The sequence below is a fragment of the Prosopis cineraria genome, unplaced genomic scaffold (genome assembly GCF_029017545.1).
Source record: "Prosopis cineraria cultivar Desert tree isolate PC_DT_omini unplaced genomic scaffold, ASM2901754v1 PC2, whole genome shotgun sequence".
NCBI classification, from domain to species: domain Eukaryota; kingdom Viridiplantae; phylum Streptophyta; class Magnoliopsida; order Fabales; family Fabaceae; genus Prosopis; species Prosopis cineraria.
Genome location: NW_026555333.1, coordinates 11,962,234 through 11,978,076, shown reverse-complemented (window position 1 = coordinate 11,978,076; position 15,843 = coordinate 11,962,234). Strand labels below are relative to the sequence as shown.

The 15,843-nt window shown below is 34.9% G+C and overlaps 1 protein-coding gene and 1 long non-coding RNA gene across 3 annotated transcripts; one reads left to right on the top strand and one right to left on the bottom strand.

Annotated features, from left to right (window-relative positions):
- Window positions 1-6,944: 6,944 nt before the first annotated feature.
- Window positions 6,945-9,146, bottom strand: LOC129299546 (uncharacterized). Its single transcript, XR_008590594.1, has 3 exons — window positions 8,975-9,146; window positions 8,406-8,889; window positions 6,945-7,241 (listed from the first exon to the last, which is right to left on the bottom strand). It is a non-coding gene; the product is annotated as an uncharacterized LOC129299546 (long non-coding RNA).
- Window positions 9,147-10,476: 1,330 nt separating this feature from the next.
- On the top strand, window positions 10,477-13,520 carry LOC129303961 (GRF1-interacting factor 3-like). Of its 2 annotated transcripts, none has more exons than XM_054943556.1 (4): window positions 10,477-10,758; window positions 11,412-11,488; window positions 12,569-12,650; window positions 12,826-13,520. In XM_054943556.1, exons 1-4 carry the CDS (start codon window positions 10,696-10,698, stop codon window positions 13,315-13,317), a joined length of 714 nt encoding a protein of 237 aa, XP_054799531.1. In that variant the 5' UTR covers window positions 10,477-10,695; the 3' UTR covers window positions 13,318-13,520. The 2 variants fall into 2 exon arrangements, with proteins under 2 accessions (XP_054799531.1, XP_054799532.1); XM_054943557.1 differs by having other exon boundaries at window positions 10,480-10,758; window positions 12,919-13,520.
- The last annotated feature ends 2,323 nt before the right edge of the window (window positions 13,521-15,843 follow it).

Below are 15,843 nucleotides of genomic sequence, written 5' to 3'. Positions count from 1 at the left end.
ATTGCTCATACTTTATCATTTACTTTATATTTATTTTAGTGTGAAACACCCTATTAAATAAAGGTGAATAAGGAAAGATATGATTAGTTTAAAAATAATTAATTATTTTATTAAGGGGTAAAATTTTATTAAAAATGCATTATATTTTTCAATGAAGAGAGCATAAAGTTATTTTATTTTATTTTTATTGTATTCAAAAACAAAACATGAGACAAGTTTTTTAAACAATTATATTTAAAATACTCATGCAAACAAGTTTTTTAATTTTATGTATGAATTTTTTAAAAAATAAAAAACAAACAGGTACTTAGAAGTTTTATTTTTAATTTTCACATTTGTTAAAAAAATAAAAAAGAAAGAAAGTTAAAAATGATGGGGGACAGAAGCGGCAAAGTAAAAGGGTGGGAATATTAAAATGGAAAATGAAAATGCAAAACGTGTGTGGATGGGGTTGAGTTGAAGACAGCTGTAGAGTGAATCAGCGTCACTACTTGTAAGCTGTTAGTTGCAACCTCCCCTCCCGACCTCCTTTTTCTGTGTTTTCCAAATTCCGAAACAATGCTTTCTAATCTTTGATAAAGCAGGAAAAACAAAATAGATTATTCGAATATAATTTAGGACTTGGGTAATTCAATATCACCCCGACAACCTTCACTGAATGATGTGGACCATTCATTCATCTTCTTGTATTTTCCAAGATAATATGAAATATATTCCTCTAAAATGAGTTTCCTTTATAAAATTAACCGTCTCTTGTTAATATTATAAGACATTAATCGAGTTACATTTTTAATAAATTAATCAACTACTTTTAAAATTATATACTTTTGTCACATGTTTATTCTAATATAATTAATAGAGTGATTTCAATTAAATTTTTTTAGTAATTGCACCTCAATTTAAGAACATTTTTAGAAAAAGGATGTTAGTGACATCTAAAAATATGAATGAAAAATGAGAAATTGGAGGCACGAATGAGATTATATTTTGAAAATATGAGTTTGCTTGGTTGGGATGAGTAGGTGTGAAGGTGCCTAATGAATAAAGTGGAGAGGGTGAGAAATCAGATTAGAAAGCATGATAGCAGATGGGTCCTTTGTCCTTTCGCTCCCCCGCATATGAGATGTCGGTTGATTCCGAAGCCTGCCACCGCCCGGGGAGCATCACCCTCTCCTTTCCATTCCTTTATCTTTATTATTGTTACTATTATTTATGATGATGATCATCATCATCTGAAGAGGATGATGGGGGACCACTCTTATCTTCTCGCCAAGCAAACCCCCACTTTTTTCCTTGTATTTCCAGTTGTAATTATCTTCCCACCTTATCATTTCTCTCCCTCTCTTCTTTCCCTTTCTTTCTTTACTCCCTCTTTTCCCCTGCGATCTTCGAGTTCAGGGTTCGAACTATACCCTGCTTTGCTACGTGGGAGCATGAGCTGTATTTCATTGATTCTTTTTTTTTTTAAAAAAAATAACTCTCTATAATTGGTTACCCATTTTTAAACAGTTTGAGTTAGATCATTCATCTACATGTTTGAGCTTATATTGCTTTTTTAGTGCAAGGTCACAAATAAACCGTGCCACTGGTGGAAAAGAAAAACAAACAAACCATTTCTGCATCTTGGGGGCATAATATGAAAAATCTAAACATATAAATTATTATTAGAAGCTTGATGCACCAACTAACTAACGTACATATTATCTTCTCTAAGCACATGAACAAGAGTGATTTTCAATCTCATATAATGAGTTTCTTGATTCTTTTGATAGTTTTTATAAGAGAATTGTTCTTAAAAAACTTATATTGAATGAGTGCTACAATTTGTTATTTTATTCTAACAAATGTCCAAGCATTCAAAAATACTTATTCATTTATCAGTGGTATTGAGGTGACAATCAAAGTATTTTGTGAATCATTTTATCTAATTTTCTCACTCATCTCTAATGTATTCACTATAAGCGATATCACTATTGTTGTTAACTAATATGTCAATATCAAGTCTAATCTTGTATTTACTTTGTACTTATAAAATTATCTTTAATTAAATTTCACTTCTAAGGGAACAGTTGAATCTGGCCATTTAAGACTTTATTTGTTAAATGTCTATCATAACATAATTATTCTCTTTGCTCTAAAATATAAGCATTTGTTTTTTAAATGTCTATCATTACATAGTTATTCTCTTTTGTCTAAAATATAAGCATTCTTTCTTAGTTATTTTAGTTCAAAATATAACCAAACTAATATATGTAATTTTTTTTATTCTACTCCTTATATTTGACTATTTATTGATCTAGATCTTTGTATAAGTATACTTCACTTATCATGAAATACGTTGGTTATGGGAATTACGAGTAAAATGGAAAAAAATATTTTTCTGAGAATGAAGATTTTATAAACTTCTCATAAAAGCTAATTATATTTTGGATGAGAGGAAGTATCTTGTGTAATTTTTTTTTTTTTTACCATATGTCGACAAACTTATATTTTCAAAATAAAATATCGCTTAAAAACAGTGACTTATAAAAGTGCTCGGGTTTGTCACCGTAGTTTTCCTTCCAATTCAGGGCGAGGGCCAATGCCAGCTGTCGGCCAGCTTCTATGATGAGAGGTCTTTGTATTTACTCCCTTTCTCTTTCTGGACCATTCCCCATCGGGCCCCCGAATTGACTCTTCTCCGCCTCCTCTCCCTATCATCTCTCCCACCACCTTTTCCAATTATTACCCTTCTTTTGTTTTTTTATTATTTCCCTCTCCCCTCCCACCAAAATGCCACCAGTCTGCACATTTTCAATCAATTAACCCCGTCGTATTTGCCAGATTTGCTTCGATTACACCTTTTACTCCAGCTCACTAACTCGTGTATAATCAGCTACAAATTGAAACCAAAAGTAAAACTTAAATTGTTCTCATATGGCACAATGAATCTGATTAACAAAGAATGCTTCACCGACTCGCGTGGCGTGCTACACACACAAGTATACATGTTTTCCTATGGAATGATATCAAGGATTTTACTGTAACCCATCATCGCGATCAATATAACATTGCTTTGCACTTCATCATAAAACAGTAATGACCACTACTTGTACTCAGCTTCTAACCAACTCCACTCTCATGAGGATGCACTGCTGATCGTCACTCTTGAGGTGAAACGGCAAGTCAGTTCATGCGCCTTGCAAATCGATTGGATATACTTAACAGCATATTTGGTACACAAAAAAATTGTTTTTAGAAATAAAATGACTGACGTACCTAAAAAAAAAAAAGGAGGGTGTTGAGACAGTAAGAGGGGTAATGGGGGGAAATTTTTTAACTATAGTGTTTTCAGTGAAAGCTGAAAAAAAAAAAAGAAAAAAATTTTGAGCGCCCTCCTTTCTCCCCTCTTCCTCCTCCTACTCCTAAAAAAAAGACATGCTATTGCTCCTTTTCTTTCTGTATGGAGCCACCATTGTCGCAAGGCATGCCACACATAGTTGGAGGAGCAACCCTCCTTCTAATCCTTAGCCCGAGCGAGACCTAAGGAATATGATCAGGAGTTGACTCATAAAAAGTTAAGTTCTCATTGGCAGCACGAGTATTCTCAGTATTATCTAAAAGCCATAAGATCCTCTTCTTAAAGAGAATACCCGAACTCCTTAAATGAATGAATCAACCTTATTTAAAGTGCAAAAGCAGCAATCTCATATTTCAAATTACGAAATATTGAAGACCAAGGCTTGCTCAGGCCAAGTTGAGCTTTATCATTGGGGGTGGATTTCCAGGTAAGTACCCAGGAAAGCCCCTTTTCCAGAAGGCTTTGTATAGACACCCTTAAGCCATGGTAAATACTTTGATTGTATGGTCTTAAAAGCATATTTAACATATCCCAATACTTCCTTGATTGGTTCTATATCTTTAATGGGTTCAACCTCCTTTGCAGAATACTAGATTAAGAGATGAATTAGCGGATCACAGCACTAAGTCCTTACCTTCGGGAAGTCATTCCAAGCATGAAAGCATTCTATCACCCAGTTAACTTTTTTTACTTTAATGAGTTAGTAGGCGAGACAAGAGTTGAGTTGGCAGAGATTAGCTTTTTGATAGAGAAAAGAATTATTTGTTATCGTTGAGCCGATAAAGTCATTGCTAGGATTGATGAATTAGCAGTCGGGCTTAGAAGCACCGAGAAATGGTAATAGTCTTTAAGTGAAGTTGAAGTAACCGCGGAATCTTCCTGCTACGCCCTAAATAATTAGGCTTTGCCAGAAGAGGTTTTTCTTGATTCCTACTACTGCCTGCTTTCCCTTTCTTTGCTAACTGAGCCTGGGCCACCACCGGGAAGAAGTAATAGCTTTCGTATGATTTCTTAAGAGTTCCTTAGTAATATCAAAAGTCAGTTATTGAGTCAATAAGAGCAAGTTAGTAAGACAAGTCTCTATAAAAGAAATATGCTTAAAAGCATTTTTCTTTCACCAAAGCTGTCTTGAAAAAATATATCTTACTTACTCTCCTCAAGTGAAGGGAGTCATAGACAATGACTCCTGAGTGCCCCTTAAACCTCTTCTTAATATTCCTAAAGGAGAGTTAAGAAAGAGTTAAGAGTCGCCCTCTTAGGGTGGTGAGTGCTCTCCACAGGAGAGGGCAGTGAGTAGGCACCCTTCAGGGTAAGGGCGTTGGACGATAAAGGGGGTAACAGGGGAAAAATTTTTTAACTATAGAGTTTATAGTGAAAGCTGGAAAAAAAAGAAAAAAAATTTCGAGCGCCCTCCTTTCTCTCCTTTTCCTCTTACCACTCTTAAGAAAAAAGACATGCTATTGCTCCTTCTTTTCTTCTCGTATGGAGCCACCATTGTCGCAAGGCGTGCCGTACATAGTCAGAGGAGCAACCCTCCTTCTAATCCTTAGCCTGAGCGGGACCTAAGGCATATGATCGGTGGCATATCTGCTGTGACCTATTAGTGAGAGGCGGTTAAGCCTCTTTTACTAGATCAGATACCCCCCTTCTCATTTCTGAATTTTATTAGCCAACTACCCCCTTTAGGAATCCTAAACATTCTCTTCCATCTAAGCTGGAACATTCCTTGAAGTTGAGGTATGACTTTAAAAAAAAAAGGTTAGTCAACAAGCAGTGACCTACTACGAATAAAGGCGCTCCAGCGCAAAAGTTTTAGTTTAGTAAAGGTGTTAGTACGCACATCCATAGAAAGATTTGGCGTCGCTCACTAAATTCTGAGGTTAATGATATTTGTAAATTAGTGGTCCCTGTTTGGAGAACAATCAACAGAATAGCTAATAGCATAAAAATAGATCCAAGTAAAGTATAAAGGAAAAACCGATATGCTGCCTTGATCTTTCTTTGTCTCGAACCCTATAACCGTATAATAATAGTAAAGTAAGGGGTGGCCTTAGGTGGTGGTTGGTCAAAGCTCTAGTAGGTAGCCACTCCCTTCTCAGGGAACCGTACGTGAGACTTCCACATTATACAGCTTCGTCCCGAGCTTTCGTTGTCGGCCCTTGTCATTAGACCACTATCTATGCATGTATTTTCAACCTGGACTCTCGAATCTTTTGCTTCTCAGGTGGTGGCGAATAATGCAACTTGCATTACGAGAGATGCCCGCCCTATGGGCCTGACCCGCTTCTCACCCGAAAGAACCGCTCACTAGCTAGCTGGACTAGTAGAGGCCTTATCTAGAGACATATTGAAAACCATGCCTTTTGAACCACTCGTCTTCTAAATAAAAAAATAGGCTCATTGGGAAGAAAGATGGAGTGCGGCCTGTAGAGCACATGTAACGCACAGTCGGGTTGCTCATGCAGCAGATCTCTCTCTCTGTATATATACTTCGACAAGCACAACTGTGACTTAATAAACTAGGATACCATTTGTCTTCCTAAAAATTATGGTGGTTGGGAAAAGAATACAAAAAGATTGATAGGCCATTCATTCCTTCCCTTCTCTCTCTCCGAATCTTACTCCCTCATTCCATTCAATTCGACTTTCAATATTTGCAGAGTTGAAGGCTTAGGCCTAGGTCTTTGCGAGATGATTTCACATTTTTTTTAGAAAATAGTTTTCAACCTACCAAACATTACAATACTTAATCGTCACTCTGCATAGTGACTGAATTCAGTAGATTTTCCTCGACAAATTCTCAGTCCAAGCACCTATTCTATAGCTTCCTCGTGTGGTGTGACTTTACCTCGCTTTGAGTTTTCCAGAAAGGCAACTCGTCTGCCTAGTGACTCCTTAAGGCTTTCATCTGTGAAAAACCATAGAAGGAAGTTGCTTTTACCAGTAGCTGTACCCTTAACTCGTTTACAAGGGTAAATAATTGTTTGGGTTTGAAATGAAGCATCAATTAACAAAAGTCCAAAGTAATAAAAGAGAAATGAGGCCCAATTATCAAGCCAAGGCCCAGTACGCTTCCAAATTAGGTTGCATGCTGAACACATCCTAAAGCAAGGGACATAACCTTTAAAACTCAAAGCGACTAAGCATGAGAGACAATTAATGGATGTGAAATCGCTATCTAATGTGCCTCAAATTTTGCTAGATCATACCCAATGATAGTGAATATTTTGCACATGGGCTCTTAATTCTTTGGGCATGATGATCTCAGGGGCATGAGTATAAGAAGGGATTCAACTGACAAAATTAGGGGGACACACTCCACACATACAAAGCAAACCCATTGCTTGGTTTTCAATTTAAATTCACTTTACATTCTGCACTTGGACTTAGTTACTTTAATTTTATAATTGTAATCGTTACAATTTTGTACTCTAATTCTAGCTATCAAATCATATTTACATTATTATTTTTACATGAACTGAGAAAAAAGAACTTGAGAACTTTTTAGTCATATTTGAAACTCTACACCTCTAACATGATAATCGTATTGTTCAAACATAACAAACAATTTGTGACGAACAAAAATAATAATAACAATCTTTTGTGAATATTAAGCAGCAAAAAAGAGTTTATACATAGTCCAAGAAATTGAAATTCATAGACATACTTCAAGATTTTCTATACTTTTGTTTCGAGAAGCAGACTTCATATTTCACATGAGCCAGCACTAGTTCTCAGAGTTTAACTTTCAAATCGTGCCACGCCACTGAGTACACTTTTATTCTCAACCTATTAGTTCTCTATATGCATGCCTTACCAGCATGCAGCCATACAGAACTGGGCACGTAATAATAAATAGGGCATCGTTGCCATCTTTCTCATCACATTAGTAATGCGACTCCTGTACAAATGGAAAATCTGAATCAATAACTATTAACTAGATGCGCACCATAAATGCTGCGTCAGAAGTGAAACTATAAAATACAGTTGTTTTGCTTTCATTTTGAACAGTAAAGAATATGCTGTTGATTTCTGATGTTGCACGTTAATTAAGTAATGAACCAAGCTGATATGAGTTCTCAAGGTAGCTACATAATTAAGAATTCATGTCAGCTTTGTTTATCACTGCATTAACGGACAATATAAGAAATCGATAGCATATTATATTCTATATTTGAAAATGACTATACAGATAGTTCCAACCATGGAGGGTAAAGCACCAAATTCATCAGAATAGAGCAAAAAATTCAAAAATTTCATACTATTCCTCATTATAGTTACGGCCTCCACCTGCCTACGCTTGTTTATTAATTTTCAAGCTAAAGCAAAACATTCATTGTGGTATCAACGTATAACATCAGAAATCAATAGCATATTCTTCATTTGGAATTGGATTGTTTTGAAAAAGAAGGAAGGCAACGTTCTCCATTTTTAAATTAACCAGACCAAATTGAAATTCTTACGAAACTAGAGGAACCAAAGGTACAATTAGGCAAAATTAAAAATATCCCACTTCCTTTCCACTGTTCCATCCAAGCTACAACAAAAATCATAGCTCTAACTATCAGAAATGTAACATCTCTTCTTACCCTCTGGATGGATTCTACATTCATCCCAGCCTTACTTTTATCATTAATCTGCCATTCAACTAGCAACTAATTAAGCTTCAGGTTCAGCAAAGTCTCTCTAAGTGAAAAGGATATGGTTTAAGAAATAAGAATAAACCCGCTAGAGAAAGCAACAAGATATTGTTGACTAGAGAGTGGCAGGTAAAACAAGGAGAGAAAATTGTTTTGCACATAATCAAGTCAAGACAAGGAATCTCATGGCATTAAAGAATTCCGAGAGGAAATGAAGAAAGCAGAGGTGAAAAAGAGAAATACAACTAAACATGCACTTACAATTGAAGGAACATGAAATCTAGCACATGATAATGCAGAAATGAAAGACAAGGCCCGAATAAAGAAAACGCAAAGATCATTAATAGGTGTTGTTGATGCTACAAAAGTTGAATCTTCAGATAAGCAAGGAAAAAGATATGCCAAAATAAATGGGACCAGCATACCTACATTCAACAGGCATATTTTCTGCAATTGCACCAGTCTGCAGACAAATGACCTTTGAAAACAATTGAACATTATGACTTGTATTAATGGAAAGAAGCACCCACTAGTAACTACCACTTATAATGACTATCTCTCAGTTATTCAATATCATTATATCGATCCAAGGTACAATCCCAACAGTTAATAGAAGTTGCCGGTAAGTCTAGAAACCGAATTAAAGATCTGATATCACATCAATGTTTGGTTGCTGTCGCTAACTAGTCTAAATAAATAATCTTCAGGCTCACTTATACGATAAAACAGAAGTATAGACTATAGAAGCTATATTTCAACAGACAACAGGATTAGGAAATCGAGTGACAAGATATCAAGTATTTACTACTGGAGAAATGTAAGAGATGATCTCTTTTAGGTAGGCTTTTTATGGCGCAGAGAAAGATCATATTTGAATTGCACAAGACATGCAGGTCGCCATGGCAGCACCTGTATCAAGCGAATAAATTAAAAGGCCAGGCTATTGCAATTGCTTATAATAATTTCCAAAACAATATTAAGAAAAAAAAAAAACCACCATCAAATCAGCTTCATTGCTAAACAAGTCTCCCCATTTTAACCAAAATTCAAAAGCAAAAGCAAAAGCGAAATGAGCTTGTAACAAGAAGGACCCGAATCTCATACGCCCAACATGCCCCATTGACGTTGTCCCCTGAATCTGATGCTGTCCACCTCTTGTTCCCGTATGCGACGACGGCTCCTCAAACAAATGGAACTCGCGCGGATGTTATTGGAGTAAAACGGCGTCGTACTAGACTCTCTCTCTCTCTCTCCCCCCCCCCGCCTATAGATAATATTGGGCCCCGGGGATTGGACTATTTGGCTCTTGTCATATTTAATTCCTACTTTAAAGACCGGACAGCTCATCTCTCATGGGTCAGGTCAAAACATATCCCTTTAAAGGTCAAGCAAAACATAAAATTTATTAATAAAAAAATCATGTTAAAAGAATTATATTTAAAAAAATTACATTTAATTTTATTATTAACAGATCTCATTAAATTTATAAAATATTTTAAATCTTAAATTTTATACATTTATAATTAAAAAATATTTATAATTAGACAACAAGCAATTATAAATATTTTTATTAAATTTTAAATATAAAATATTTAATATTTAAAATTATTTTATAAATTTTATGAAATATTTTGATAATAATTTTTTTTGTATAGATATAATTTTTTTATATTTATATCAATATTAAAAAGTAAAAATGTTTCACTAAAACAACAACCAGACAAAGAAAATTAGCAGAGTTGGTGGTTTGTTAGGTTAAAAGGAATGGAATGAAAATAAAATAAAATAAAATGTTATTATTTTTTAATGGCACGTGCAAGCATGTAGAGGGGGGGGGGGAGAGAAATTATTGTTGTTGATGAGTGACAATTACAAGTATATGATAAATAAGGAAAAGGACTCCTTTTAATTAGTGTCTATCAAAGCCTAAATCTTGTTTTTTAAAAAATTAACCTGACTTTTTTTGCCATCAAATTTTAACCTGAATTTAAATGAATAAAAAATATATTTGTCCACAAAAATGAAAATAAAAATGTTATTTTTGATATTAAAAATTATCAAACTTATCACAAAACTTGTTATTTAGAAATCATAAATAGTACCCCTTTCTTATTCTTTGGAATTAAATATTATATTTTTTCCAAAAAAAGAAACATTAAATCTTAACGTAATCACCTTTTTTGGAGGAAAATAAGCTTGCACTTTGCACATGTCCATTGTATGCAACAAATTAATTGCCCAATTCGACCTTAAAATTAACCCTGGCTCCTACTTTTTCCCCCTTTTTTGTGCAAATTGTACTTTTATTAAAGTATTTGCTTTAATAATGTAATATCTTATTTATTGGAATCTCTGAGTGATTAATTTCTCGTAACATAATAAATTAATAATTAAATTTTTATTGATAAATATGTCCATATTTAGTGGGAGACTGCCAAAAGAATTAAGCATTAATTTATAGATTTATAGATACGCGTTACAATGTCATGCCGTGTTTTTGCTGGCCAAAGGCCAGTATGCAATGCCGTACTTTAGGACTTACCATTCTTGTTGCATTTAGCCCCAGTATATATATAGCCAAATTTTACCAACCACAGGAAGCCAGAGCCAGAGCCGGAGAGGGTCTGAGAAAGGATCACTCTGACGCTCATTTCCTGGAAGAACTAGGGTTAGGGTTCCAGATTTTGCAGTGTGGAGAAGCATCAGTAATCGAAAATGCTCAACGCTGATTCTTCTTTGGCATCTGTCACTTACCTCACGACCGAGCAAATTCAAAAGGTACCAACGATTACCATGAGTCATTCTTCTGTTTCATTGTCCATAATCCATTGTTTCTTAGTCAATCTATTTAGTATTTCAACGTTCGTGATGGCGTTGTTAGAAATCTGGCTTTTGGCTTTCGCTGTCTACTTGTTTAGATATGAGAAAGCCGTATACATTACTTCTTCTCTTTCCTTGACTCGTAAGTTATCAAATTTTATTTTTCACTTCTGCTAAATTTAACGTCTTTATTGAGGTGAATGCGAGAAACACGTTTGATGATAAAAGTTCGTGCTATTTAATAGCGTCTCTCTTTGCGGTAGTCCTTTTAAAGGGTCAAGTCATTGATTGATTTCGAAGTGTTTATGACAACTTATTTTTTAAGTTAGCCATCCAATGGGAATCTTGAATTGTTTTCTTACTGGCATATAGTGATCCTACCGATGTGCGTGTTTTCTTGATAACCCAAGAGGGGCCTACATTGTTAATGGAATGTGTGTCTAAAGAAATTTTATATTCACATATCTTAGGAATACTTTTAAATTTTGAACTTTCTGACCAAGACCATTGAGTGGATGATGGATGAGTAGCAATGAATGTGTTTCAGTTTAAATTATGACTTTCTGGGCTCTTGCTTATATTGCGTTGGTGAATCTTTCTCCTTGGTGCAGTATTTGGAGGAAAATAAGCAGCTGATTCTGACTATAATGGAGGGCCAGAATATGGGAAAGTCTGGTGAGGTTGCCCAGTAAGTGCCCACATTCAAGAGTCACTTTCATTTGTTGCTTAAATTTGTTTAGAGAAACCTTGCATTTCTGCTGCATTCTCTTGCAAATCATTTAGTACTCTTTGACAATCTGCTTTGAAGCTCTCGACATTGACTTCCTATTCTTTTTATCCACAACTGATCTTATGGTGTCCATGAACAGTTTAAGAATCATTGGCACATGAAATCTTGAGTTTCGGCTTAAAAATTAATAGTATGCATGCCTTTTAAAAAACAGGACAATCAAACACTTCTTTGTATAACAAGTTAGTGTGAAACGAGGTTCAAACAGGATCTAGACAGTGAAAAATGTTAAGGGACTTCATCTGTAACCAATTTGAATTATAACTGGATGGGAGATAACCTCTTGTTATGGAATCATGAGATCAAGAAAAAAATGCTCATGGAACACAATTGTAGATCATGTGCACCCTTTTTGTTAATCATCCTTCAGTACCTCCGGCTTTGTTTGGCATTTCCTTTTTGGATCTATTTGACTGAGATCATAGGTGCTCTGGGAAATGGAAGCTCAGGAAACGTGTTTCAAAGAAAAAAGATATATACGTTTATGCGATACAATTGTAAATAATGAAAAAGTGAAGAATAATTTAGACAACTATATCAACAGGAACTGCCCCTCTTTCCTCTCCTCCTCTATAAACTCATTTCTAGCACCCTTGCACTGAATCTGACTCCGAAAATTTCACATTATTTGTGTCATTTGCTCATTGTATTCTAGTGCATAAATTGAGGGCTGCAATAGGCAGTTATCAAAATACTCATAGGAATTCGCATGAGTATATTCACTCTATATTCTAGCATAAACAGGAAGTTTACGTATTTCTGGTTTCAAATAATCTCTTCCTCTTTGATGAAGGTCAAGTTAATCAAAGGCATTATATAATTCTTTATTGGATCAACATTTCTTCCGGTTTTATTATTTTGACTAAAGAAACTACTTGTAGTACAACTTATCAACAACTTAACTGTATCTTATTATGCAGACTACCGTTATGTTCTTATAAGACTGTTCTACTGATTCTTAACATTTACCTAACACAGATATCAAGCCAAGCTTCAGCAGAACTTGACTTTTCTTGCCAAACTTGCTGATGCCCAACCTCAAGCGCCTGTACTCCCTCAGGTAATCTTAACTCACCCAGTGCATGCTCTAGCCAACCCTGATATAAATGAAGAAAAACTTAGATGCAGGTTTTAGGTTGTTAAGTTTCCAAACATAAACAAGATAACGAGATGTTTCTTGAGCTTAGCATTATAATTAGGTCTCTTAATTTTATTAATATCTCATATTCTTACAGGATAACTTCATGATAAAACTTTACCCAATTCTAATCCATTTCAAACTGCAACTTTTGCTCACTTCCAAGAAAACTGTGCCGCTGTCATCCCAGGTTGTTATGCAACAAGGGCAAGGCAGCCAGCAACCTCACATAGCAATGTCTCAGCAACAACCAGATGTTCCTATGTTGCCTTTCGATATGAAAGATCAACAGCAACATCATCCCACAATATCTCTGCAACAACCAGACCTTTCAACTTCAAAATTGCCTTTCCAGATGAATGATCAGCAGCAGCAACTTAAGCAGCCAGCATTCTTCCAGCAACAGCAGCTCCTCCAAGGGCAGGTGAATAGGTTTCCTGGCGCCAACAGTGGCAGTAACCAGAGCCCCCAAACTAGACTTGGTATCAATCTCTCAGGTAAGCAAGAAATCAACCAACATGGCTTAGATGCTAGTTCCAGTGGGTCTCTCGGTAAGTCACCGCTTGGTCGTAACAATGGAAATACATGACCTTTTAACTGTTAAAATGATTGCTAGCCTGACTCAAGTGATCAACAGTTTCTTCATATTTTTGGTCATTCCAATCCAGTGTTATTCGGCTTATATCTACAAGTCCTTACAAATGGTGCTTCAGTATTCCCTTTGTCACTGAATTGCAAAACGCATCCTGACCAATTACAAATTCTAATTCATGGGATTTTTCAACCGTTTTATTTTTCGATTTTTTACCTTAACTCAGGTTTAAGGTAATTTATCATTATCTGATGCAATAACCACATTTCCGTAGGAGCTACTAATTTATTCGTCACGTTTCATGGTAATGAAAGCTCGAGTTTATTAATAATGGACTAGTAGTAATGATATCACGGGAACGAGCTGCTAACGTTTCGGGTGATGTGGGTGGGACCTAGCACGTAATGATATTTGTGGTGTTTGGGACCCAACGTTGAATTCATTTGGACGAATGTAAGGTCTCTGCCTTTGTAACCAAAAAAAGAAAAGAAAAGGACTTTCTGTTTTTTGGGCTGCCTTCTTGTTCCCACTGAGAAAAAACGAGTTATCAGTATAGTTTACAATCTCTGGACATTTAACTTCTTGGTTCGCCCGTTTGGATAATTTTTTAGTAAAATGTTAATATTTAAAAAAAATAGCTCAAGTTTATTTATTTAAATTAACATTTTATTTTATTTTAACTCAAGATATTTTTTGGGAACCCGTTCAGTCCTGAAATTTTTTATAAGCATGAATAATCCTCGAGGGACTTAATGAAAAAGAAAAAAAGATAAATTACATTAAAAATTAAGTCGCATTAAAACAGGAAAATAAAAATGAATTAAAATATTAATATTTAATTATTAATTATGTCAAGCCACTTGGAATTAGCTCTGGTTAAAGTGTAAATAAAGATCAAGGTTTAAATCCTCTTAATAAAAAAAATTCAAAAATATATATCTAATTGTGTTGAGATTAAAATATTATTTTAAAAACAGGTGGCATATTTTTTTTTTAACAACTATAAAAATTTAAGTGAGATGAATCTCAAGAGCTCACTATAAAATCAAGACATGCCTTCAAATTTAGAAATCTTTATAGACTATCCACCAACAAAATCCTCACATGAACAACTTGTGAGTTAGGAGTTAAATCCTTATTAATTGGATCAATTTTTATTACTGCAATTGGCATAACTTTTAAATTTCCTTATTTAGAAAACCTACCTCCCACCCAAACACCCCCACCTTGTTTTGTAAGGGGAAACAAGCCTTCAAAATTCTCAATCGCACGCTAATTAGAATTTTGTTGAACTTGCAACTTCATAAATCAAATAAATATACTATTAGCAAAGCATGCAAATAAGGGTAAATTCAAATGTTTTTAAAATTATCACTTTCTGTTTTTAAAAATCAAGAAAATACAAATATCTTCAAATTATTTTTTTAAATGTTATATTTAGCCATTAGAAGCTACTCTTGCCCTTAGCTCCTCGCCATTAAACCTTCCCTCCACTGACTCCCCATTTAGCTGAAACAATGTCGTTTTCTTTTTTGTTTTGTTATTCTTCATGTTTTTCATCAAAGTGCAAATCCCTTCCCCGTTACTATTTACTCGAACTATGCCGTTTTATGATGTCTGGCCGTCCATTGTTCAATTTTTTCCCCCCTTCCGAACTCATCTTGCGCTCCACCTCCACTCTCGCAAATTCTAAAACATCTCTTGGTAGATGATGTGAAAGTCACCATAATGCTTCGGCCATAAACTTTAGATTAGCAACAATCATCAACATCTGCTTCACATGGCATGTAAAAGGAAACTAAAGCTATACATATGCTCTGATATTGGTATTTTGAGATGTTATATTTATACCAGCAACAACCACGTAAAAATAAAACGAACCCTAACTATCCTAACACTATCATGACCGAATTCAAATTTCTTTCATGACTTACTACATTCAAACAAGCTTGAAGAATCAAAGAGGGAATTTAATTTCATAGAGGAAGTAAAGTGTTGAAGGTAGAAACAAATTATCTATCCAGGCTTTTCATTGACGAGTAGGTTTGGTTCGACAATGGAATTCAATTTCAGAATCTACTCAATCTAGGTTGAAGACATAAGAATGATCGACATTCTTTTTGTGAAGTCTGCTTTTGGAGAGGACGTCAAGGTTGAAGATAGAAGCATATGTCCCTTTTCTCCATGGCAACATCTCCACTTCATCGCCAAACCTCAGATGACGGAATCGTACAGAGATAGAACGAGAGAGAATTTTAGCTTCAGCATGAGCGTAGCTTGGCCTTTGATGAAAAAATGAAGTTAAAAAAAGAAAAGAAACAAAAAAATGACTGGTTTTAGCAAAGCGGGTGGTTGTAGAAAGAATATGTAAGCTGACCCCTTAGCAACACGGGGAAAGTTTCTGCCCGTTGCTCCCACTACTCCATTATAAATTTAAACTGTTCAAATTAAATTTATACTTTTAAAAATTATTAAATATAAATAATTAAATCTAATTCGACAGCACAGGATTACAGATCTGTA

Bases quoted from the DNA above. Each gene is read 5' to 3' on its own strand.
- LOC129303961 (XM_054943556.1), top strand. From the start codon at position 10,696: ATGCTCAACGCTGATTCTTCTTTGGCATCTGTCACTTACCTCACGACC. The intron at 11,489-12,568 runs GTAAGTGCCCAC...TACCTAACACAG, and splicing joins AAGTCTGGTGAGGTTGCCCA to ATATCAAGCCAAGCTTCAGC. The intron at 12,651-12,825 runs GTAATCTTAACT...ATATTCTTACAG, and splicing joins AAGCGCCTGTACTCCCTCAG to GATAACTTCATGATAAAACT.